At 40.8% G+C, this 23,974-nt stretch overlaps 1 protein-coding gene across 1 annotated transcript in view; it reads left to right on the top strand.

Annotated features, from left to right (window-relative positions):
* Nucleotides 1-23,974, top strand: part of LOC306961767 (neural-cadherin) — a 424,067-nt gene that overhangs the window by 274,596 nt on the left and 125,497 nt on the right. The window contains exon 26 of the mRNA XM_079554643.1: nucleotides 11,037-11,314. Within this exon, the coding sequence (XP_079410769.1) occupies nucleotides 11,037-11,314 (278 nt within the window). The remainder of the gene's footprint in view (nucleotides 1-11,036; nucleotides 11,315-23,974) is intronic.

The raw sequence follows: 23,974 nt of genomic DNA on the forward strand, positions 1-23,974 counted from the left end.
GGTATGTGCTGGAGAAGGCTTTGTGCAGTGGTCACACTCTCCTATCATCAATACACGATCTCAACGAATGTTGAGTAATAAAAAAAAATCCAAAATATTAGAGCATGTGATTTGTATTTGAGCTAACCTTTTTTTTGGTCAGGCATCGTTTTAAGGGGCTAGATCAGGTGTGGGTAATTCATTTTCACAAGGGGCCACATAAGACGCCTGAATTGGGGAGTGTATCGCCGGGGTCCATTAAGAAAACCTCCTAAATAAAAATATGTTTTGATTGGGAAAATACTATTGAGAAATGTTTTTCAATAAATGAAAAATAATGAGCCAGGACTGAAGCCAATGTGTTATTTGCATCCTGATCTCTCGTTATGTCAGTGCCCTCTGCTGGACACGTGTGGAATTCTTTCCTTTTATTTTTCTTTAAGCAGCCCCCTAGTGGCTGGTATTTTCTTTAAAACATTATAACTGCAAAGGAATAACTGCAAAGGAATGGGCTAGAGACTTACTTACTACTTACTTGTTTTTGACATACTCAGGAATTTTTTTTTATGCTCCCTACTGCCGCTTCAGGTCATACGTGTAACTGCACCTTCTATATTCCTATGTTAATTCGGACCCAAAGTAACTTTTTTAGGGATTTTAGAGACAGTTGTGGTCAATACGTCTGGGCTCATTCTACACCTTAGGACATTGCTGGAACATGTAGGGCGAGGACAGTACATCATTTTAGCATTTAACAACTCCGTATAGTCCCTTTAATAGATCTGGATTGCATTGATTAGCAGTGATTCATGGAGATGTTCATAAAGTCCGACGCTACACCACTTATCATTCTACCAGACACATAGGAATGGCCCAAGAGACCCACTCCTCTGAATCCTGTAAAACATTCCTGGGATCTCGCTCACGGTTTGTTGGGCTGCACGTTGCAAATTGGCCTCTGGCAATGTTTGGCCCAAGTCTGAGTTAAATATCAACAAATCAAACCTGTCAGTCTGAAAGTCGGACATTGCCTAAAGTTGTTTCTTAAACGCAGGACAAACCGCACACAGCTAAGTGATTAAACTTTAATTGTCTCTTGATGCATACCCAAGGATAATTAACAGAATGGATCAGTCTGAATTTGAAGTAGACTATTTAAAACTCCCTATGCTTAAAAAATAATTTAGGCAGTTTTGGAAGTTGATCATTGAGCCGCGAAATGACTATCTTAGTGAATGAGATGTGTCCAAAAGGTATTTTCAAAAGCCCTAATAACGCTTAACACAGCCTATGAGTTTAACTTTGCTATTTCCAAGTCTGAGAATCTATTAAAAAGATTCTGAATAGCCGAAATGTGAAATGGACAATATACAGTAGGGCTCCTGTAGATGGCAGATAAGTTGGAGGTAATATTTTCCTATCAGCCAAAAAAGTGCAACGGGAAGTAGAGATGTGCTGAGTTTCACAGTCCAGCTGCCGGCCTTAGTCAGAACTCATTTGAAAAAGCCTGAATGGACGTGGGAGACCTCTATGTAGGTGTATGGGCGCCAAAGGGAGCGAGCAGTTTTGCATTTAAACGTCAGCCATGCAGCGAGAGATAGCGTTGACCAGTGTCCTGGGAGTAAATGATGAACCATTCTGAATTTGCATGTGCGAGTCTGCCAGAGGTGAAGCACTTTAAGAGCACAGTCCACGTCATGGTCATAGTGGCAGCTCTCTGTGCTGTTGACCCCGATAAGAGGTTCAAAATGCTGAATCGGTAAGTGAATATGAGTGGTGCGGAGCAAGGTTAGAGATGGCTGCATCAATTTTCCTCTGAAAAAAGAAATAGATTACATTTCACCAGATAACAGTGTTGCTTTGTGTGGAATCAAAATATAAGTAGTTGGATTTCGAGTGTGAGCATTCAGCAGTCCAAACAGCATCAGGCGTGCTTGTTGTTCCTCACAGCCCATCTCTGTTGTGTGTGTGTGGGGGGGGGTTAATGAATTGCAAAATTGTATGAGCGGTTTCTGTATAGAACATCTCGAGTAGTCTCAATGCATTTCGCTGTTGCCAATGCATCGTGATGGAAAGAGGGGGATTTAATAGTGGACTGTGGGCAGGCTTAGGGCAAAAGATGCAGCAGCTCTTATTATTAATGTTCTCAATACCACACTAAAGCCTTAGAAGTCGATATGATTGAAAAAAGGGGGGGATCAGTCTTAATAGAACTTACCCCTCAGCATTTTCAATCCAGCCTGCTGCTCTTGACTTTTAATGATTCTATATTGGTTTCCATTTTTTATATATACATATATCAAATTATCAAGATTGCTCGCAGGTACAAAGGTTGTTCTTATCGTTATTTTAATACAGCCCTGGAGAGATGGAAGTTTGATTTTTGCAATAGTAAAACACAGTCTTACCTGTCGGCCCTTTGCTAATGGTAGAGTACAGCGGCAAAGACACACCGATGTGCTTTCGTTCACTTTAGAAATGATTGGGGATAGTGATTTCTGTATATTCACTGCAGCAAAACTGAAAAAGCAAGTTATTTCATTTATAGAAAGGCTCGGGAAGTAACCACTCACTTGACCATGGACGAACCATTTATTTTTGCTAAACTCTCTACTTGTGAAACTTTCATTGACCGACAGAAAATATATATATTAAAGGTACATCACAACTTTTTACACAAAGAAACCCAAACAAAACAAAACACCTTGATATTAGCACACATTTGATCTTTTAGTGACCCAGCAGCTGTGTATGTGGCTAATATGGCAGTGGCCTTTATGACGCCCCAGGGCCAATTGTTTTTAGGGTTTCTGGTAAGTAACCACCCATACAGCCACTAAAAGGTCCCCGCCACATGAATAAGTTCCATAATGCACCTTTTAATAATAACAATGTTCTTGTTTTATATAAAGAAACATGACAAACTCAAAAATTACAGTAGGCAGTAACATGATTCATTCACTTCCCTCACTCAATGTTGTGAATTAATTTGACAAAAAATTAGTCGAGTCCTGGCCCCAGAGATCTAATTGTACATGCTTCAATAGTATGAGAATACAAACAACCAGGAAGAGGACAGACACGTGGAGAACCTGCAAACTCCACACCGAAATGCACTACTATCAGAAATTCAACCCGGGACCTGACTTCAGAGCGCTAACCACAACTGAGTGCCAAATGCTGCTTTTAATGTTTTAATGTTTACTGTTTCTCCAACAATAGACATGGTGCAACGTTTGTAATTAGAAAAAGCTGTCACTGTGTTAGCTCCGTACATGTGACAATTCTTCTACTTCTGCTGATGATATATCACTGTGTAAACATGACATTTCACTGCGATGAACCGTCAGAATACATTTGTGAGATGTGATCCAACTTTGACTCTGCACTCATTATAATAGTAGGTCAGCCGCTTGCACATTTTTTTTTCAAACAAACTACGCACTTTACTGCGCAAATGATAGTGGGACAATGTACATTGTAATGCACAATTATTTCATACAATTGCACGGGGGCCTATAGGGGAGTTGTGTAAGTGCAAAATGACATGCACAGAGAGACAATGTGCAATGGGAAAGGAAAAAAAGATGTGTGTTGATGGAAACAATGGATAACTGAAAGCTACGGAGCCACAGTAGAGAAGATGTCACTCTCAGTAGAACAATGACATTGCGTGCCACCATTATGAAATCATGAAGTGAAATAATGTTTGTAAAAGAAAACATATTAATTGAGAATTGTTGCCTCTTCAGAGACAAATCTGGAGTTGCATTTTTGCCTGATTCACGTTTTGAGAGATCTTCTTCACTTTGGTTTCTTCTACCACTAAAGCACAACTGCCTTGTCATCTTTATGACCCACGTTGACCCCATGTGTGTTTTGGAGGATGCACTCTGTCTTCAGTTTCTGTAATTGCGTACTTTATTTGTCATTACACCGAAAATGGTGTTTAGGTGTAAGCCGCTGCGACTGAGCGAGCCACCACTGACCAGCATGTTTTTAGAGATAGGGGAAACCGGAGCACAGCCTTCAGTGCTCATGAAACGTTGCACCACCTCCTGGATCTGTGTCTGTTTCAGAGCGTGGTTTCCTACACTGGTCAGTTCCTCCTTCTCCTCCTTCCTCTTCCTCCTGCGCAGCAAAGATGTACAATAGTGTTCGGTAAAACAATGTAGAACACTGAAACTATAAATGCAGTTTGCAGAAAAAGGCAAAAACGCCGCTGTACTAAGAGAGAGGTTGCCGGTTGTTTACACATTGCCATGACAAAACTAGATTTACAATGTCGTTCTCTCATCAAAAGATGAACCACTCACGCAGCTTTGAGTAATCTTTGAATCTTCCCCTGAGGCTATTATTAAGGCCTTGTCCACACGTAGCAGGGCATTTATAAACCCGCCTTCCCTTTAGAAAAAAAACTTGAGTCCACACAGCCTTGTTTTAAAAAAAAAAAAAAACAGCATCCACACTTAACATATACATATACGTGTCAACATTAATTGTTCAAAGCTCTCCACAATTTTCTCCACAGCACATTCATTATTTTTTATGTAGGTGTATAAACTGTGATCCCAAAAAAGCTTTACAGTCCTGCCTATTGCGAGATGACATAGGCTATACCTTGACAAAAATGCATTTGTAATTCTTTGTAATCTTCCGCCAGATAAACAGTACAGTGTGTGAGCAACTTTCTTGACCAGACTGATTGCATAACAGTAGACTGACCTTGCACGTAGTAACTCCAACAATGGCAGCCGTTTCCTCTGGAGGACGACTTCATCTCAAAGTGCTCCAGCAGAATTGCGTGTCGGTCTGAACCAAAACCACTGTTACGTCTTCGGTGAACATGTCAGATGTGGGACTAAAATAACTGACTGTAAAGTGTTCCTTCACCTGAACAGATCATAGGAAAATATCTTTGATTCTTCAGGTCCTGTAGGACCTCTTGAGGACCTCTTGAGGTCCTACATATCCAGGAAATGTTTTGACAAAGATATGTGTGACATTATTGCAAATACCTGCCAAAAGCATAATAGCCCCTGTTTAAGTAAGATGACAGAGTGTTCTCGATTTTGCCATGCACACACCCTCATGATACACACTGCGGAACTTATGAAATATAAATTAAAGACAATTTTGCCTCATCAATTTCGTACAATGCATATCCTCTTTTACCCCATATTGTTTATGAATTACAACAGTAAGATATTTCAAGTCAGGCTCGTAAAATCTAATCTAACATGGTTCAAAATGCCCATATCTACTTGTTTATTCAGCGGAAGGCGACAGAAATTGAGTGTAAAGCGAAAAGGCACACTCAAAACGGCGCTCTCACTCTCCAGCATCGGAACATTGGGCACACCGCGGACCGCATTTTGAACCATATGAGGCATGAATCAGCGCCGCTAACAATGATCCATAAACCTGAGTAAAAGCCGCGGCTCATCCGGCGCAGGCCATTTGCCGGAATAAGTGGATCAAATACAATAAGATAGATGTGCGCGAGGCATGGCTTGCTGCGCTCAACCCAGACAGAGTGAATGATGTCCAATCAGTGCAGAACATTGAGCATCAAGTGACCTTCCGAAAGGGTTCAGCGGGCGCGCTCATTGTGTTTGTCTATATGCAAGTGTGTGACAGTAAATGCTCGCGATTCTGCCTGGCTGCGTGCCGGCGCGCTTAAAGCCACTTGACCATTGTCGCTCTCACCAGCAAAAGGGTAGGCGGCATTCCGGCGTGTGCACTCAAGAGCAAAAAGGACGTATTCAATTTTCATTCCATTCCCCTTAGTTTATCAGAGCGATTGACCCGGGAAATTGCATTTTTCTTTCTGTCTCATCATCGTTTAGACTGAATTTAGGAAGTAGTGCAGAAAATACTTGAATGGACTTAATATCTCTCTGAGTCTCGGTTTGCATTATCGGACGGGGTTTTGGATACAGAGTGGGTGCTTTCAATAAGATGAGAAATGCAAATCGACTGGTACTTGTGAGCAATAATACACTTTGACAAGCCAAAAAAGTAAAAAAAACTCAAGAGCCATTGACATACACTGTTCTATCCAGGGCTATAACGATACAAGTTCTAGTAGTTCATTGTATTTGACGCCTTTATTGTCCCCTTTGCATTTTACCCATCCTTCAGCCACTCCCTCAAAGCACAATGGGGACCTACATGGAATAACCTCCCAGACACAGGGGAGACCCTCACATGGGGCTGAGAATCGATCCGGGGAGCCTTTTTGCTGCAAGACGAGAGTGCTGTGACACATTGTATTGTTATAAATTAAGTCATTATAGCCAAAGGTCCCAGCATGCTTTCGGGGTGTTACAAACTATTCTCCTTTTCTATTATATTGAATTAATGGCTTAATGAATTAATGACTTTATTTTCATTATACAATTGTACAACCTGTTTTTGGAGGGAGGGCCGGAGTGCCTGTAGGAAAACCTACGCAGACACGTTGAGAACATACAAAGTCCAAGTTCCAGGCAATCAGGACTCCCAATGAAGCTACCAGCTTATAAGACTGGATTCTTGTTATTGTCTAAACAAAAAGGAGCTGTCTGGTCTTCAGCAGCTACAAAACTCTGCGGCGAGGTTACTGACTCACACAAACAGAAGAGCGGATATTACTCCCATTCTAAAAGCCCTTCATTGTCTCCCAGTCACTTTTCAATTTTAAAATCCTGGTGTCGACCTTCAGACCTTGAATGGCTTTATTGAACTATAAAGGCTTTTGGCTTCTTGTGGCTTCTTTCTTTTGGCTTCTTGTGTGTCTTCTTATAGACTATTAGGAAGTCTGTAAACCCACCACAGTCTGAAGCGAGTTCTCAAACGTGTGTCAGTAGCTCCATTTCACACGATGCTGCTGAGTGAGGAGTGAGAGCTGGAGTTGATAAAAACAGATAAGTCAGAATTGATATTAAATGTTACAGCCCCAGAAGCCATCGCTGTCTGCTCTTTTGATTCTCCTCAGCAACAGGAGCAGTGACTGGGGAATAGTCCACAAGAAAACAAATAGAGGAGGACTGTGTAAAAAGTTGTCTCTTCACAGGAAGGAACTTATTGAATACCTCAATAACAGAAAGGCTCGTGTTCTTTTACTGGCTTTACTGTGCTACACCTTAACACTGGTCTTATAACTTTAATTGCTGAAATTTGACGTGTATGAAATGAAAATGTGTGAAATTAATCCTTATTTCTGTGCATCCAAAACATAGTAGCTGTTGAGAACACATGGGTGAAAGAAATCCCGCTAGATATGCAGGCTCCGTAGTAGAGGCAATTTGAAAGGATTAGGTGAAGGTCTGTGGAGTATTTTGAGCTCTTAAGAGGAAGACTGTCTCAGAATGCACGATTACTCACGGTGAATGAAACAAAATGCAAAGCCAAGTAGTATTATGTGCGGGAACAACAAAATCATGTTTAAAAGTGCAAAAAACATAAATATGCTACTTATTTATTTAGGGCAAGAAAATCAAAAGATGTCACATTGGAACACGAAACAAGATACAGCATGCCTTTTAAAGCCACAATGCTTAACATCCCCATTTATAAAAAGCTGGAGCTGTCCCGCTCCCAGTAAAGTCATGAGTCACTCGTTTGATGTTTTGATGATCTTTTACCGAGTAAGAAACAACATATGACATAAATGCCTGAATTGAATCTACATATTGGGTGAAAGGCTACACAATATGGCTTTAACATCAAGCATTACTTCCAATTATGGTCAAAAGGGAGTAGAAGGAAGAGAACCTTCATTAAACAATAGGCTTTTCCCCATAGTTTAAAAGCTCTATTTAAACCTGTTGTGTCGAGATGATCTCTTGGCACTTTCTCCCACCAACTCAGAAAAAACAAGCTCCTCCTTGATAATCGGCACACGCTGCCTCTGCTATTGCATCGTGAAAAATGCATCAAATCAATGTGGGGAGGTATAAATTGTAAGTAGTAGTGAATAAAATATGTCTGAGGCAGCTGGACCGGACTGCGTAGCATGTCTAAAAAGTTGGCACATCAAAAAACACCAGGCTCAAGTGTAATTTCCAAACAGCATGGTGCCGCAAACAAGTTTAAGATCAGTCATTTTCCCACATGTTGGCTCCTACGTGCCAGCTGGTCCAGCTCGCGCTTGGTTTGACCACTGAGTTTTCTTATCTCTTTTTCTGAGCTTATCTGGGGCAACCTGCTGAGTTAGTTGACTTATTTATCTTTCAAAGTTGTGTACAGTCAACTTCATTTTATGTCCTGTTGTTATTGAAGAAATGGAGTGGTAAAAATCACACCTTGTGCACCCAACCGGTTATCTGTAATGCTTCTGCTTTTAGGCCCTTATTTTTTAGGGTTGAACAATCATAGTGCAAGTTTATTTACTAAGGACACAACAGCACAGGGTGAATGGTTTTGACTGTCCCACTCTTGCCCCAAACCTTGGTGAACATCAGTATGCTTGTGTTTCAGGTTGTTCATAAACATAGTGGAGTATAGTGGAGTACATTGTGGAGTATTTAGCACTTCTGTTTGTGAAGGCGTTGGTGCTGGTGTCCAGAGTCAGGACTAATGTGTTTAGGCCTTGATGATGCACGAGCATTCCCAAAGCTAATGCTACGAGCTGAAGTTCGATGATCATGTGAAAATTAGAATTATGCATGAATGAAGTCAATAAAACCACCATCTACATAAAGCATCCCTTTAACAATGATCACACACTGGTTGATTTAGCAGTTTATTACTCACACTTCATGTACAATTGGCCGTAGCCGATCGTTTAGCACCCGGAGCCAACTAGCTTCTTAGCAGCTCTAGCATCTAGCTCCAATAATGGATCTTGTGGAATTAAGTATTACACACTAAAAACGTCAATAAAGCCAGTAACCACATAATGCAGACTTGAAGATTATCACGCACTGAGTCAAGATTGACGCATTGGTGGTTCATTGCAGACTTTTTTATCAACAATGAGGTCAATTACACATGCTAGCAGGGCTAACCTAGACTAGCCATTGTCCACCGGCATCGCCCTTTTATCAAGCTTATGGGCAGGCTTAAATACTGGGGAGACCGTGGGGGGTATCCATAGGCCAGATTTTCAAAGTAAAATAGGGCTGACGTCTATGATCTCAGATCTTAAAAACTTGGAATTCCGAGTTTAAAACACAAAATTACGAGTTTTAAAAGTCGTAATTTTGAGATTTAAACTCGGCAGGTGAAAGTATGGATTTTTCACGCAGTAGTCGAAGTGGAGATTTTTATCTATTTTCCTCCCTTTACATTTTAGTTTTCATGTCAGAGTATAAAAATGACAAAACTCACCCCGCATTATGTTTATTTTATGATGTTTTGTCCGCCTGCGAGGCGCGGGCAACCCGGAAGTAGCTGCTGCGCCGCGTAGAAACGCCGTCTTTCAAGCGGGTATTCATTCATAAATATTAGGTTTTTTTATTAGGTGTTTGAGATGCCATTGCGGCTCGCCTGGATGATCGGTGAGAGTAGCCGGCGCAACGGGGGCGGAGAAAAAAGTCTGAAGCCCATGCGACCGCTCCACATGCAGAGAACAACGAGAGCGGCCTCAGATCACGCAGCGTCTCGTTCAGATATCGCGTTCATTTAAAGTTTATCCTAAATAAAAGTAATTCACCTCCTGCTCTGTTTCCTTTACTCCAGAGACATCATTCTTCATCAGAGAAAACTTTCCCATTTGTTGGTTTGTTCAAGTTTGTGAGATAAAATACGTCCTTTTAAATCACGAGTTGTTCTGTAAGAGCATCAGACATGAGCTCTATTTTAGGGGCGATACATAACTATAGTTATCAGTTTTAGTTTCAGTCATAGTTTATTTGTTCAGATCTAAAGTGTTGCCCTGAGGAGAGGGGAGGGGGCGAGGAGCACGTTTGTGATCACAGCAGACTGGTATCCAATCACCTGAGCGTGAGCCTCGGACAGGTGGGCGTTTTCCCATCATGCACAGGGCCGTGGAGCCGCTGCAGTTGCCTCTGGAGAGATGCAGCGGCTTATCAAGTCGGCTGCTCTCGTTGGGGTCTCACGATCTTTCCGTGCCCCACGTGCCCGTGACATCAGAGCCCGTCTGGAGCAAGTCGGACAGAAATCTAACTGGCATGCACCGTGCGTCTGCAGTCGGCTGTCAAAACTGCGTCCGTCTGGTTCATCTCGAACACACCTATTGACAGATTTTACATCCACGTGTGATGCTATGGGGCCCCGTGATGACGCTTCCACCCAAATATGGTATTTTTCCTCCTACGAGACGCTGGTGCGGAAAAGCCGAAGAACGCTACAAAACTTCAGGGCTGGTTTTCTCTGAATGAGAGAAAGCCGCTCACTCGCTACTATAAGGGCAGCGAGTGAGCCCTTATAGTAGCTCCCACAGACTCCAAACTTTCCAGTCTGAGACCTAACAATATTTTGAAGGTTTTTTTCAGAGGGATTTTTTAATATCTAATTCCTAGCCGGATTTATTCAGCTTTGAAACCAAAAAAAGGTGAAATTTGAGTTTTTACAGATTTTTTCAGAGGGGATTTTGGATATTTTGTTTAGTTTGAAAAACTAAACAAAATATCCAAAATCCCCTCTGAAAAAATCTTAGTTACTAATATGTCAATAAAATAAAACCATAAAATTTAATCTGGCTCAATTCATTATTTTGATGTTGTTGCCTAAAATATAGGCAATTTTGGCAATTTTAATGCTCAAAATGCCTTATTTTTTTAATGAAAACATAAAATGACAGAAAAAATGCAATACATTTTTTTCTCATATTTATATCTGTAATGTTCAGCAATGTACATTTATTTTTTTTCCTTATTCACCTGCAGTGTCTCGCCTTAAACTTGTAATTTCAAGATTCAGTATGCTGAATCAGTATACTGATTTGATGCCTGACATGCTGAGTATATCAGAGAAAAATCTTCTGGAGGTTTTATTAAAACTCATTGAGATAACAATCTCACTAGAGCAGCAGGGTCAATAGGCAGCAGCAGCACCTGCAGCAGCAGATTCACACAGTCTTAAAATTCCTTTTATGTCATTTCCCACAGCTCCAGTCTTTTATGCAGACCAGTGTGAACCAGGTGCGGGTGGACGAGTGTCCTATCTCCGAGTGTCCTGGGGCAGGGGGCTGTACCACGGTGCTGAACATCCGAGACACCCCCACTGTGGTGGACTGTGGCACCATGAGCCTGGTGTCAGTGACAGTGGAGTCCACAGCTGTGTGCTCCTGCCCGGGCAGAGAACAGTCTCATCAGCCCTGCGCAGCCTACCCACGCAACCCCTGCTTCAACGGGGGCATCTGTGTGGACACCCAGCATGGATACAGGTAGGACAAAGTTTAAGGTTCATACATCGTACAGATGTCACGTATGCACAACATATGCTGTGAACATGCCAGATGTCAGATCAGTGTCGACATGCAGTGAAACTATTGATTAGCCTTCAATTCATTACCAACCAACCTAGCTTCTTTTGTCTGACATACAAGTAAACACATTGATTGACCTTGGAGCTTCGTGAATACATGCTAACCCATGAGACATTAGAAATATATTTTACATGTAGACAAAAATATACAATGCATGTGTATTAGGAATTTGTAAACCAAAATAAACACAGCAACCAGCCTAAATATGGCAAAATGGATCACAATATAGAATACGCATTACGCAGCTGTCAAACAAATTGATCTTTTTTTGTTTTCTTGGAGTCCTCAGTGTGTGTGCGTGGATGTGAAAGTAAGGCTTTTCATTCAGCCTTTGTCCTCAATTCCCTCCTCTCACTGGATGGTCTTTGTTAGCCTATAGCTGAAGCCTCATTATGATGGTTTGAAGGCAGTGATATTTCTGGGTCTGTCTTGTGTGGAAATGTGCAAAGGGTTAGCGGGTTGGCACTTCACAAAATATGTGCAATGTGTAACTACAATAGCGTAAATTATTCCCTTTGTTCTCATTTTTTCATGAGATTATAATGAACCCAATTAGACCAATGTAACCACATCTGTGCATTTTCTAGATCACGTAGGCTTACAGTATGTAGCTCTTATTCATGTCTTATGCTATTGAAATACTGTGATTGTGATTCCATGGGATGTTCAAAGGCGTGTTATGGGTTAGCCTTCATCATTTCTGAGATGTAACTCTTTTTTTTTTTTCATTTTCTTCATAAAAGCCAGTTGTGCAGTTATTTATTTCATGCTTCTGTACGCAAAAGTGAAATTTGTTCGTGACATTTTTATCTTCAAACAGAAAATGAAGATTCTAATTTGTTGCTACTTGCTTTTTGTCATCTGCAAGTATGAAAAATCTAAATAATGTTGGAGTAGAAGTTATTCACCACACTGACGTCATTGTGTATAAAAATATAGATTTGATTTGACAACCTTGCAGAAGTAGAAATTGGAACCTGCTTTACTGATTTAACAACTATTTTCTTAAACATGAGTTTTGTCCAATTTGCATTAAAATGTGCACTTCATTAGATTGAACATTTCTGGCCTTTTTTGCATCTTCCCAAGACACTCAAACATTTGAACAAATGTAATCCCAGTTTAATGATGGACACACTGCTGTTTCCCTCCAGAAATACCCATGTACCGTGATTTAGAATTTTAAATTTAGTGGGTGCAGCTTATAGTCAGGTGCTCTCAATAGTCTGGAATTTACGGTATGTATTTGCTGACACCCCCCTGACATTATATCAGGGCTTTCCCTCAGCTGTTTGACAAGCTTAACTGAAAATGTCAAATCAAAAACGGCGCACGACTGATTGAAGGGGAATTAGAGTAAATAATGCTGGGATAGTGGAGCAGTGTCTCCAGAGATACGGCAATCCCTACAAGCTGTATACACTGAACATGATGGGCTGGGATCTCTCTTTGGGCACCGTACCTTTGGTGTTTTACAATAATTTTACCGTTTCACAAAGTGAAAAAAGGGAGCTAGGTAAGTTTAAATTGATGAGAGTCGTATTCCTAACGTTCCTAATGCATTTCTAAAATCTCTTTAGGCAGCCCCTTTTTGAAACTTAGCCCGGTGTCTCCAGAATTGTCTCGTCCGCTTCCTCAAACTGATCTGACGGACTCTGGTCCTGTCTCATCAAGTCTTGGTTTGGGCTCTGCTCTGGGGCTTGCTGGGCCATGTATGGTTCTTCCTGAATTTCGTTCCCCTGCTCGGCACGGAGCGGAGTCCAGAGGCCCAGCGTGTGGAGTGTTGTTCTCGGCTCTCTGCACCCCGCTGTTGCTATTGTCAGAAACCATTTCAAGGCTTGTTTTCATGTGGCTGGTACTGGCACATGTGCAGTGGCGGCTGGTGATGTAAGCTCTAGGTGGGGCTGTTGCACACCATGTTTGTGTTGTTTTTACTATCAGATCTACTGAATGCATTTACTGTTGCTTGTCAAACTACCCCGTGGAAGTAGCATTACAGAAAACCAACAACAAGGCAAAAGGCTGTTTATTTACTCTATAAACAGCAGTGAAACAGCTACACAACATCATTTAAACAGCAGACTATTACCGAACAATGCATTTACCCTAAGCAAAATGATATGAGAGCATGAATGAGTAGTTTATGTCCTGCTTAGGTTAACAACAGCACTGAACCCAGACAGATGTGAACTGTGGTATAAACATGGACTCACCTCTAGCATGGAGGAGCATTATGTCCCCACGTCTGTTTAGCCTCATTAAATCTCCATAAATTAAACACACGGCAGCTTCCCCACTTCATCAAAAAGTCCCGTTGCAGGGAGTCTAAAATAAACGAAAAATATCCATCGAATCCACTGGTATTTCAGAATCAGAATAATTTATTAACATTTACTATTTGCAAGTTTCCCATTGTGTTTACAGAGACCGCGTGCAAGTGAAAGTAGCCAATGAAGAGTCCTTGGTCCATTATCAACTACAACCATTGAAAAACTACAATGGTTTTACACAGTAATGACTAACTAACTAGTTATTAGTTAGTTATGATATCAAATTAAATAGTACTAAGCCCAGGAGAGGCTTAGTCCACCAAGCCCATTGATACCATCCATCCCTGTGCATGTGTTCAAGTATAGCAGACACCGCATTATTCTTTTATATTAAAAAGTCTAAATGATGAGAATTTCTGTCATGGCAGGCAGTGGTTGGCATTTTTCTGGTGATAATTTCCGTCAATTTTTTTTTTTTTTTTTTTTTACAAACATCTACAAACATAATAAAGGGGTAAAGCAGGGGTAGGCAACTTCAATAAAACCTTTGACCTCTAAGAGAATTTTGAAGAAACATTTATTCATAAATCAGAGACAAAATACGTGAAAAGGACTCTAAAATGTGAAAAATACTGTCAATATTTTCACATTTCCAAGCAAAACACCTCATAAGGTCATATATTATGTGCAAAACTTATATTTGGGCAACTATTGTGAGTTTCGGCCCTTGGCGCTTTGGAAATGAAGAAGAAAAGAAAAAAATCGTCCCTCCATGACACAATCTTGCCTACCCCTGGGGTAAAGTAAAATTCCCTTTACAACAAATAAAAATATGTTTGAAAATAGGAAATGAATCTTGCATTGAACATCCTTTGGGTAATAGCGCCATATGTGATAATGAGGAGGGGTTTCTGGTCCAAAAGTAAAACGCTGCTTTCCGACTCGAAGTGTGGGTGACTTCTTAAAGTGTTACTTTTCCACCTAATATTTAATTTAATCAAACTATGGCTATTAAACGTTCAAATACGATATAGATTGTTTGATGCAGCGATAATTGGCTTTGAAGTGAGATGACAACGGTAGTTGTACCTAAAGTGATGGATCTGAGTTTCCAAACAAAAGCGGGTACATATTTAACATCTTCTTTGTCACAACTTCACAAAAAGCTTGTACAATCATTTAATTTGAAACGGGGGTGTGTGGTTGTGCTGAATGAAATTGTAGAGGTGGAAGTATGTGGGGACGTTCCATTAACCAAACATTTTTAATTTTAATTCTTGAAATGCATTAAAAATCAGAATATTCTCCTTATGTCCTTCACATTTCGCACAGGTACATCGCCATTACTTTTGAAATTGTTTTACCTTCACTTTGCACTCACACTATTCAGGTTCTGGGGGCAATGCAGGTTGCGTAAAGTTGACAGAATAAAACAGGATTCAAACCGCCTAAATACACCGCCAACCGAGCAACTGCATAGGCGCCCCTCAAAGCAGGACACGGCTATGGAAGTATTCGTATATAAATACAGCATGACAATAACCTGCCTATAATCGGTAGCACTTTACATTACGGGCCGGTAAGTGCATGGTACTTACAGTGGTAATTCTTGATACTTATTGTGGTACTTACAGTGGTACGTACGGTGGTACTTACATGGTAATTACAGAGGTAATTCTAGGTACTTATTGTGGTACTTACAGTGGTAATTACAGTGGTACTTACAATGGTAATTACAATGGTAATTACAGTGGTACTTACAGTGGTACTTATGGTGGTAATTACTGTGGTACTTACAATGGTAATTACAGTGGTACTTATGGTGGTAATTACAGTGGTACTTGCAATGGTAATTACTTTACATTACCGGCCCGTAATGTAAAGTGTTTCCCTATAATCAAATGAAACGCTACAGCTGTAAACGCCTTCATTTGAGAAAGCACCGGCCTTATAATTGGAATCCTTTGAAATTTGTCTCATTACCAGATTATGTGGTTCCTAATAGATGCGTTGCAGCTGTCAATGGAGACGCACTTAATAGTTTTCTTTGCCGCTGCGGGGAGTTATTAGAAGTTTAGCGCTTTGGCAACAGCTGAATAAACATCTGCAAATGTAGAGAAAGATGAAGTAAACTTGACTGCTGGGGGAAAAAAGTGGGCTCAACTCCATGCAAGAATCTGCTAGACTTCATCAGTTGTTGTTGTTTTTTTGTTTTTTTTTTAAACAGTCACTCATTTGTTGACATAAATGACAAAGTGCTCAGTGTGTTTGGATTGGGAGGAGTGTTTGAATAGAACAAGAGATGTGCAGGCAGCTCCGGTGTTGACTGAGCTGTCACTGCTGTCTGTTTTACATGACACATCAATGTCAAACAGCAGAGGAAAAATGCACCACTTGAGATTTATTCTGAGTTTAGATGTTTACGTATAAAAACACATGTCCCCTGAAGGGCTTGACACTGCAAATCCCGTGCCTCTGTTGAATCGTATTTTCTGCATTTTCACCCACACCATATCTACTTGCACAATCTTCATCCAGGCCCGTATATGAAGCTAGGACACGTACGGCTCATTTACACCGAGTACATTTTATCCAAGGCCCGTTATTCTGCTTTCCACAGTGTCCGTATCTATTTAATCTGTCTTGTAATAATGCAGCCTTTTAATCACATGCAAATCAGTAATGACAGCTTACTTTCTGACTTTAAAATGCAATATAAGAGCTTGCACTAATTTCCTGCATTTTAACTTCATTTTTTAGGGAACTGATAAATCTTCCTTCCTCCTAACATGAACTGTACTCCTAGTTACATTGACCTACTGATATTGTGAAGCAATCCGATACTCTCAAACCTTTGAACCCCCGAGTCTTACCACTCATCCAATGCCTGCAGTAATTAACCCTTCACAATTGTGGTACAATCAAATGCAATAAGAGATGCAACTCACCCAGTGAAGATTTAATGAAAGATATTGATGGTACAGAAAGGAAAACAGCTACGAGTGACCGATTGGAAGAGAGTCTGTGTGTGAAAGCAGGAGAGAGTAACGGTATTCTCCTGCTGGAGCGAGTGCGTTCTTTCCCCCTGATTCAACCCAAGTGCATCTACGACTGTCCCGAAGGCCAATCTATCCAGGCGGTCTGATCACGAATGGAGATTTAAGATCAGATTCAATAGGAAAGACAGTTGATAGTTTACAGTTCGAGTACACCAAGCCAAGTGCTCTGCAAACGACCAACCAAGAAGTTGACCCGATGGTCTGTCGAACACTGGGCGAGGTTTACGTTTTATACAGTAACATCAAAGAACTCATAGGTCACTTTACATACGTCAGCACATCGGTTATTTCACATATTTCAGAACATCCTGTGCACACACTCGAAGTTAGCCTTTGTCCAGTCTCGTGTGGTCTCTTAGGCTATACATCAGCACGCCCCGTGTTTTTGGAAGTTCAGCCGATTCTCGCGTGGTTGGGGCTTTTTCTACCTAGATGGGTCCTTGGTTAAGGTGTTGCTTGTGCACATAGGGTTGTGGTCAGGGCCTCGTTCCTCCATATAGGCCTGTGACTTTTTGTGACCTGTCCCCCACATCCTTGTTTACTTCATAACAGTTTGAGTTGCCATGGCGAAGGTGATCAGCTGACTTGGAGCCTGTTGCACAACTCAAAACAGATTAATACATCCTCCATATATGATCATGCTTTAGAGTTTTTTTGTTTTTTAGATTTTGCCATGAGGCCCAACGGGTACTGCCGTAGAGCCGCACAGGTGTAAACCACCAGATTGATTTGATTTATTTCCTATTGTTATGGCAGACGTACGTAAAACAGGGATGTAACGTACTCGGTGTAAATGAGGCGTTATCCTCGCTCCACCGCATCTCCGAATAACCTGCTCTTCTTGATCTTTGGACTGTTTTTGAAAAACCAGCTGTCTTTATTGAGCTCGCTCCAACTCATTGTGACATTTCTTTTTCTCAAACCTTTTAACATTGATGTCACCACCATCTTGAACACCACTTTTCAGAATTTTTGGGGGTACTTCATTTCGTTTATAGGCAATAATATCGAGCATTGTAGTAAAAAAAAAAAAGAGCAATGACAAGTGAAGAGTGTCGAGTGCCTCTTCAGTGGATTTTCTATGCTTATTACCTGAATGAATAAAGAATGTGTTATGCGGAAATATGAAGCAAACAATGCAATTTCTCTTCTTGACCTTCAGTGTTTTTACTTTCTCATGTCTCCTAACTCCATTCTTCATGTTTGAAATGTCAAACATGAGGGGCTTTAACAGTTGAGAATCCGGACTCACACCATTGAATCTACAGGGCCGTCGAGACTGACAGCCCTTAACAGTTTGGCCTTTACATTTTCATCGTAAATAGCACTTTTCAAATTCTGGCCATACTTTTTCTTCTTTATGTCTTTTGTCATCCGTTCCATCAACAGTGACAGGAAAAATGTCAATTATGAAAATGTTTCCTTTCGATGGAGAGAAACTGTTCAATGTTCAGATGTTCAATGGAGGGATGGGGAGTGCAAGGGGGGTAGAAGTAGAACGAAGTATGACTGACTCAGTGGCCCAAATGACCAATGGTTTTCCAACAGTGGTTTGGTTGTGACTGGTTGTACGTGGGCTGGTTCAGGTGGACCTTTATTGTCGGGACGTTTTGTACTCCTTTGGGCTAGTTCTTGTTCAGAACCACTTCACACCTTGTTTAGAAACTTAGCTCTTGTTTAGACCTGGTATAATCATTTCATTGACCTGGATTGGGTCTGGAAGAGTAGTACTCACAGATAGGCCTGTCACAATAACAAATTGGAAGTTCGATACATCATATCCTAGGACAGTGGTACTCAACCTGGGGGTTATATACATATTTTCATTAGCATATAACGTAATGTTTTATTTTAGCATGTGTTTGCTATTTTACCAAAGTGCCATTATTTGTTCGTAGTTTGATGAATTTTATTTCAGCCATATGTTTTTTTTTTCCTTTGGTTTTTAAGAGGTTATGTAGGCTAATGTTCCTATTCCTCACGATGTGACCCGGGCGGGGGGTCACGAATCCCTTTGCCTGTTATAATGGGGGTCTTGGCTTCAAAAGGTTGAGAACCACTGTCCTAGAATACTACACAAGCTGCAATTAACATGAAACATGATGTAACTCAATTTGCTTCAGTTAGAAATAAACATTTTACAAAGATAAAATAGGGGTCTGGGGGTGGGCAATGCTAATAAATGTACAGATGAAAAATATCTAGACCAAAAATATATAATTTATCTGTTATTTATTGAACGATAAGTCGATATAGTAATTATCTGGACAGCCCTCACAGACCCCAAATCTCTTTTTAGGTGGTGTGGAGAAAGTTTGAGAACTACGGGCCAATTCTAGGCATGTTTTTGGTGAGATAACAACAACAACAACCCCATAGCGTTGTAAAATGGTTTAAAAGGTCTAAAACTCTTTTGCACAATTTATCTCGGTTTAACACAGAGACCATAATATCCTCAGCATTTAACCCATCTGGGCTAAGATGTTGACCCACGATCTTGGTTAAGATTACCTAGCCAGTGAGCTACCTAGAGGAGTAGCTCACTGTGTGCATGTTTTAAGTTAAGTGTACGGGAAACACGGACGGGAAGGAACTGACAGAACACATGAAGTTAATTGGTGTGAGAGAAGAGGATGCTGTGTTGGTTGGCAAGACAGGCCAGTTGTTTTGCTCTGATGGCCATCGAAAGAGAACAGCTGGCATGAAAAGCTTTGCATGGAAAAATGTCTAAATGAATGGGGTCATATTTAATAAGCCTTTTTTTTTTTTTTAAAGCCAAGACATGACGCAACAGCCTCGATGGTGCTTCCAGTGGTGCGGCAGACAGATGACCCTGTTTAACTAAGTGTAATGCACTCTGATTCCACGCGTGTCCTAGGGCTGTGATCTCTAATGGTGGAATGGAAAGGCTCTTTGCAACCAATTAATTCAAAGACCAATGTGCAAAAAAAGAAAAAGAAAACTAGGCTTTTATCCTTGGCCACCACTGTAAGTCCACGCAGGGTCTGCTGATTCCTATGATGAAATTAAGCGCCAATTCTTCACACTCACCAGCAAAGCGTGACCAATAGGGCTGCCCTCGGACTCTGGCGCCATCCGAAGCCCATATGGGAATTGAATTATGTAACTGGGGAGAGCAGGAGAAAGAATGAGAATAGAACACGAACGAAAATGAATCGTGGCTGTCAACAGAGGTAAGAAAATTCAGTGTATTGTAAACATGCACTTCTGTCCAAAAAGCCAAATTTGAAAAGTGCTCTCTTCATTATCTCTAAAAAGCTTTTACTTCATAAGGGTTAGGTTAAAAATACAGTTTGTTGTTTCTTTTATTCTTTTCTCAATAAGGCACTGTTGTTATAGTAAAACTATTTTTTTGGCTTTAGAAATAGAATCAGGATTGTATAGCTCAGTGGACACATTGTAAATGGGATCGCCATGGGTCAAAGAATCACACAATATGTTAGTGAACTGCAGTATGAATTGATCTCAACCAGAAATGTACATGTTTTAGTCTGTCAGAGTAAAGAAGTTGAGTTTATTAGTGTTCCAGTGTTTGACAGCAGTCTATACAGAGTAATAACTGTGACTTGATGGTTACGCACATCACTGTGAATCTCTGTTAATATTAGCTTGCACCAAGACAGAAATTGTCACGTTCTACATAAGGAGTATACCGTCGCCCTATACAAAGTGACACTTTTAATATCTTGTGTAATTTCTCACCTTGCTCCAAAGCAGATAACTTCTCATTAGATGACATGACATGCTAATCATAATATATTAGCTCTCAGACTAATAATTATGTATATTGCATTTATACGAAGCATGTCTTCAAAGCATAAGTAGTAGGGCTGGGACAAAATATCGGATTGGACTTGGATCGCAATACTTTGTGCTGCAATACCAAGCATCGATACTTTATCAAGTATCACAATGCTTTCAATACTTGTGTTTGGAGGCATTTTATGTCATACACTCCTTTTTTCCCAGTAACCGTTACAGCACTTTGTTGCATTTTGTGTCAATCTAAACACTTCAGTAAAAGTCAAATGGCTTTTGGTTTAGAAACTTTGGACACATGACTTTTTACACATTCTAAGGTAAGCATAACATTTGTTATAATTACTTACTGTATCGCAATACGTATCGGATCAGCCCCTGAGTATCGTGATATGTATCGGATCGTGACAAAAGGGGATCGTCCCAGCCCTAATAAGTAGTATTCTGTCATTTTTGTCATATAAAAGTAGTTCATGGAGCCTAAAAAGGTTGCAAACCCCTGACATAAATCATATAACCCAAAGCAACATATAGTAGGTGCCTCTTGGTTGAAATGCTCATAGTTTTTTTCCCCACAAGAATGTGGTTAGCAAAGACGTTTCTTTACTTCTGTCTGGATATAGTGTGCAGCATGAAAGAGGTAGAAACTAGCGCTGAACTAGGCACTTGAAGCTTTAGCATATTCGCAAATGTGATCAAATCCTGTGTAGCCTCTGAAGGCCACGCCGCCAGTGTTTGTAATTGCGCAGTGTGAAGAGAGATCTGTCCTTAAATTGAACTAGGCCATGTATTCTGCAAAAGCTGACAATAGCGGACCACTTCTTTTCACTGGATGGAGATGAAGAATTCCTTTGCAAAGTTTCAAGCACTTCGACTAAATAAGCTCAAAGTGATTCTCTTCCCGTAATACAAAGTGGACAAAAGCAGTCTGCAGTTGAAATGGATGGTTTGGAGTTAGCAATCCAAGCAGCACAGCGTACAGCTTTGGGGAGAACACAGGGCGTGTATTAGACAAATGGCAGCCACCCACATGACACCATTTGGCACGGCAAGTACATTTTCCCTTAGCCACTTTATGTAGTGGAGGGTTTTTTAAAGTTGTCAACTGGTCTGTGTCATTTGAGTTGAAGTCGCTAGTCCACTAAAGCCCCGTTTCCACTGGCAGGCCCTACCCAGCCCATTGGTCTAACCCACTGCCCAGGCCAGGACTAATCCGGGCTGCCATGGCCAAAACAGATACAAACATGATGTAAACAGACTTCTGGCCTCTGATTGGCCAGAGGAGCCAGGACACCCCCTTACTAAAACAGACTGGTCAGACATCATACCGCTGTTGAAAAAGGTGATTTTGTCCATGATAGCATTAAGCCGCTGCTAGCACAACTTTAGCAGGTGTTAGCATAACATTAGCACCTAGTTGTCTTTGAGCTGCATTCCTCTAATTTAGTATTTGCCTTTGCACCTTCAAATAATTCCATAAACCCAACCAAAAGACATTATGTGTCCACATTGTTCTCATCGCGGCTTACAACACATTTCATCGGCCTTCAGTTTTTCCTTCAGTAATGCATCCCACAGCAACTGCGGGCCATTTTACATAATATAAGATTAATATAATCTATATGGAACCACAGCTTATATGTAGTGGAGATTGTTTTAAGTTGGTCTACATTGTTTGAGTTGAAGTCGTTTGGCCGCTGGTCCACACTTGACACAGCTGGTCATTTCTTAGATAGCCGACATTGCAAGAATTATCCAATTTTCTTTTCCAAAGGGCCCAAGATGGTAAGTCCCAGTGCACAGGTGCTGTAGATTACACTAAGGTACAGAAAACACAATTATTTTTAGGCAGCAGAAATCACTGAGTTTATATTTGTTTATATATAATTTACATATATAGAGTTTATGGACTATGTCATCAGAACCACAACGTGTTCTTGTGATTAGTTGAACATTTAATATAGGTAAACCAACAGACCTTTTTACAATGTGTAATTCTGGAGTCAACACTCAAATCAAATTAAAAAGGAAACACTTCAGATTTTGCCCGTAGTGTTGAATTTATGATTTTAGTCCCAATCTTTGTTGACACAAAAAGTATATTTCTTGAGAGATTCAAATGTTTCCACAAGTTAAGGTAAAGATTAAGGTGCTTTATTTGTCCTCTGCATTTCACCCATCCCTGGTGGTCAGAAGCACCCATCACTGATGAATTTGAAATGGTCATTTGAAAGTAGAAATCTAACACAAATTGTACATGAGGCGTGGGCAAAAACAGCTGGTGCCACCGGTGCTCTGTGCTTATCCCCTTCAAATACAGGTCAAAATGGGCACTCAGCCACCCACAAAAAAAAAGATCACATGTACTGCCTGTGCAAGCTGCTAGGACTCTCCACCACCGCAGCTATGGACATTTGCTTTGAACAAGTTAATTTTCCCCTTCAGCTTCATTTAATTAGAGGCAGCCAGTGAAAAGGCCAGGATTTGAGTGTGGCTGGCTGGACAGGGCGTGTAATGTGGCTCAGCGCTGGACCACAGCGCGACTACTGGCTCCACATAATCCCAGGATTACAACACAAAGCATACTGGCAAACCATCACCCGCTGTAATTAGGCATAGACAATTTGGACTCCTCTGTAGTTGCCAAATTCGGAGATCTGTCAGATAAAATATATTACAGACTGGTAGGAAAGACGGCTTAATGAAATCTAATCCCAAAATTGGATTACTCTTGAATTAGATTGGACACAATATCTAAATTGGATAGTGCTTCTTCTTGGACAAGTTAACCTGCAGAGCCAGACACTTATATTTTCTTTTCAAAACCACGAGCGTCTGGGACTCTCCCCATCATGGCAAACCATTACCATCGTCGGGTTTTATTACAGTACAATCACAATCATTTATTTGTTGTGTGTCACACAAATATGGAAAAAGGAAATTTCCTCAAATAACCCATTCATAGTCAACATTTCTATAACTTCTCTCTCCATTCATCAACAGCTTTAAGTGCTTCACCTTTTATAAAAAAAAATAATATATTTGTTTATCTTTACTTATGTTAGCCGCCATGTTTGTTCTACTATAGATGCTCCATGTGTTTCTGTCATTTGTCTGCTTCTCAATCGCACCCATCTGAACTGATATGGGCTGAAAAAGCGTCAGAGCTTGCAAACCCTTCTGAGCCCTCAACGACACCTCACATGATGACTTGAAGGAATTATTCTGTCCAACACACTGACTTTGCATTCTGTGCGCGCCCCTGCAGTTTCGCTATGTCCCCTTCTCGCCTTCCAAATGTTTTGTTTGGTCACAGGCGAGTTGCCTGTCCAGCTGTGGCTAAACGTTGTGGTTTAAACACTGGAGCGCGACACTCTTCCCTCCTCTTCCTCTTTTCAGCTCCGCTTCTCAGAGCGCACCACACCCTCTGTCAGGAATAACTCAGCTTT

This window comes from Gobius niger (genome assembly GCF_951799975.1).
Source record: "Gobius niger genome assembly, chromosome: 4".
NCBI lineage: Eukaryota > Metazoa > Chordata > Actinopteri > Gobiiformes > Gobiidae > Gobius > Gobius niger.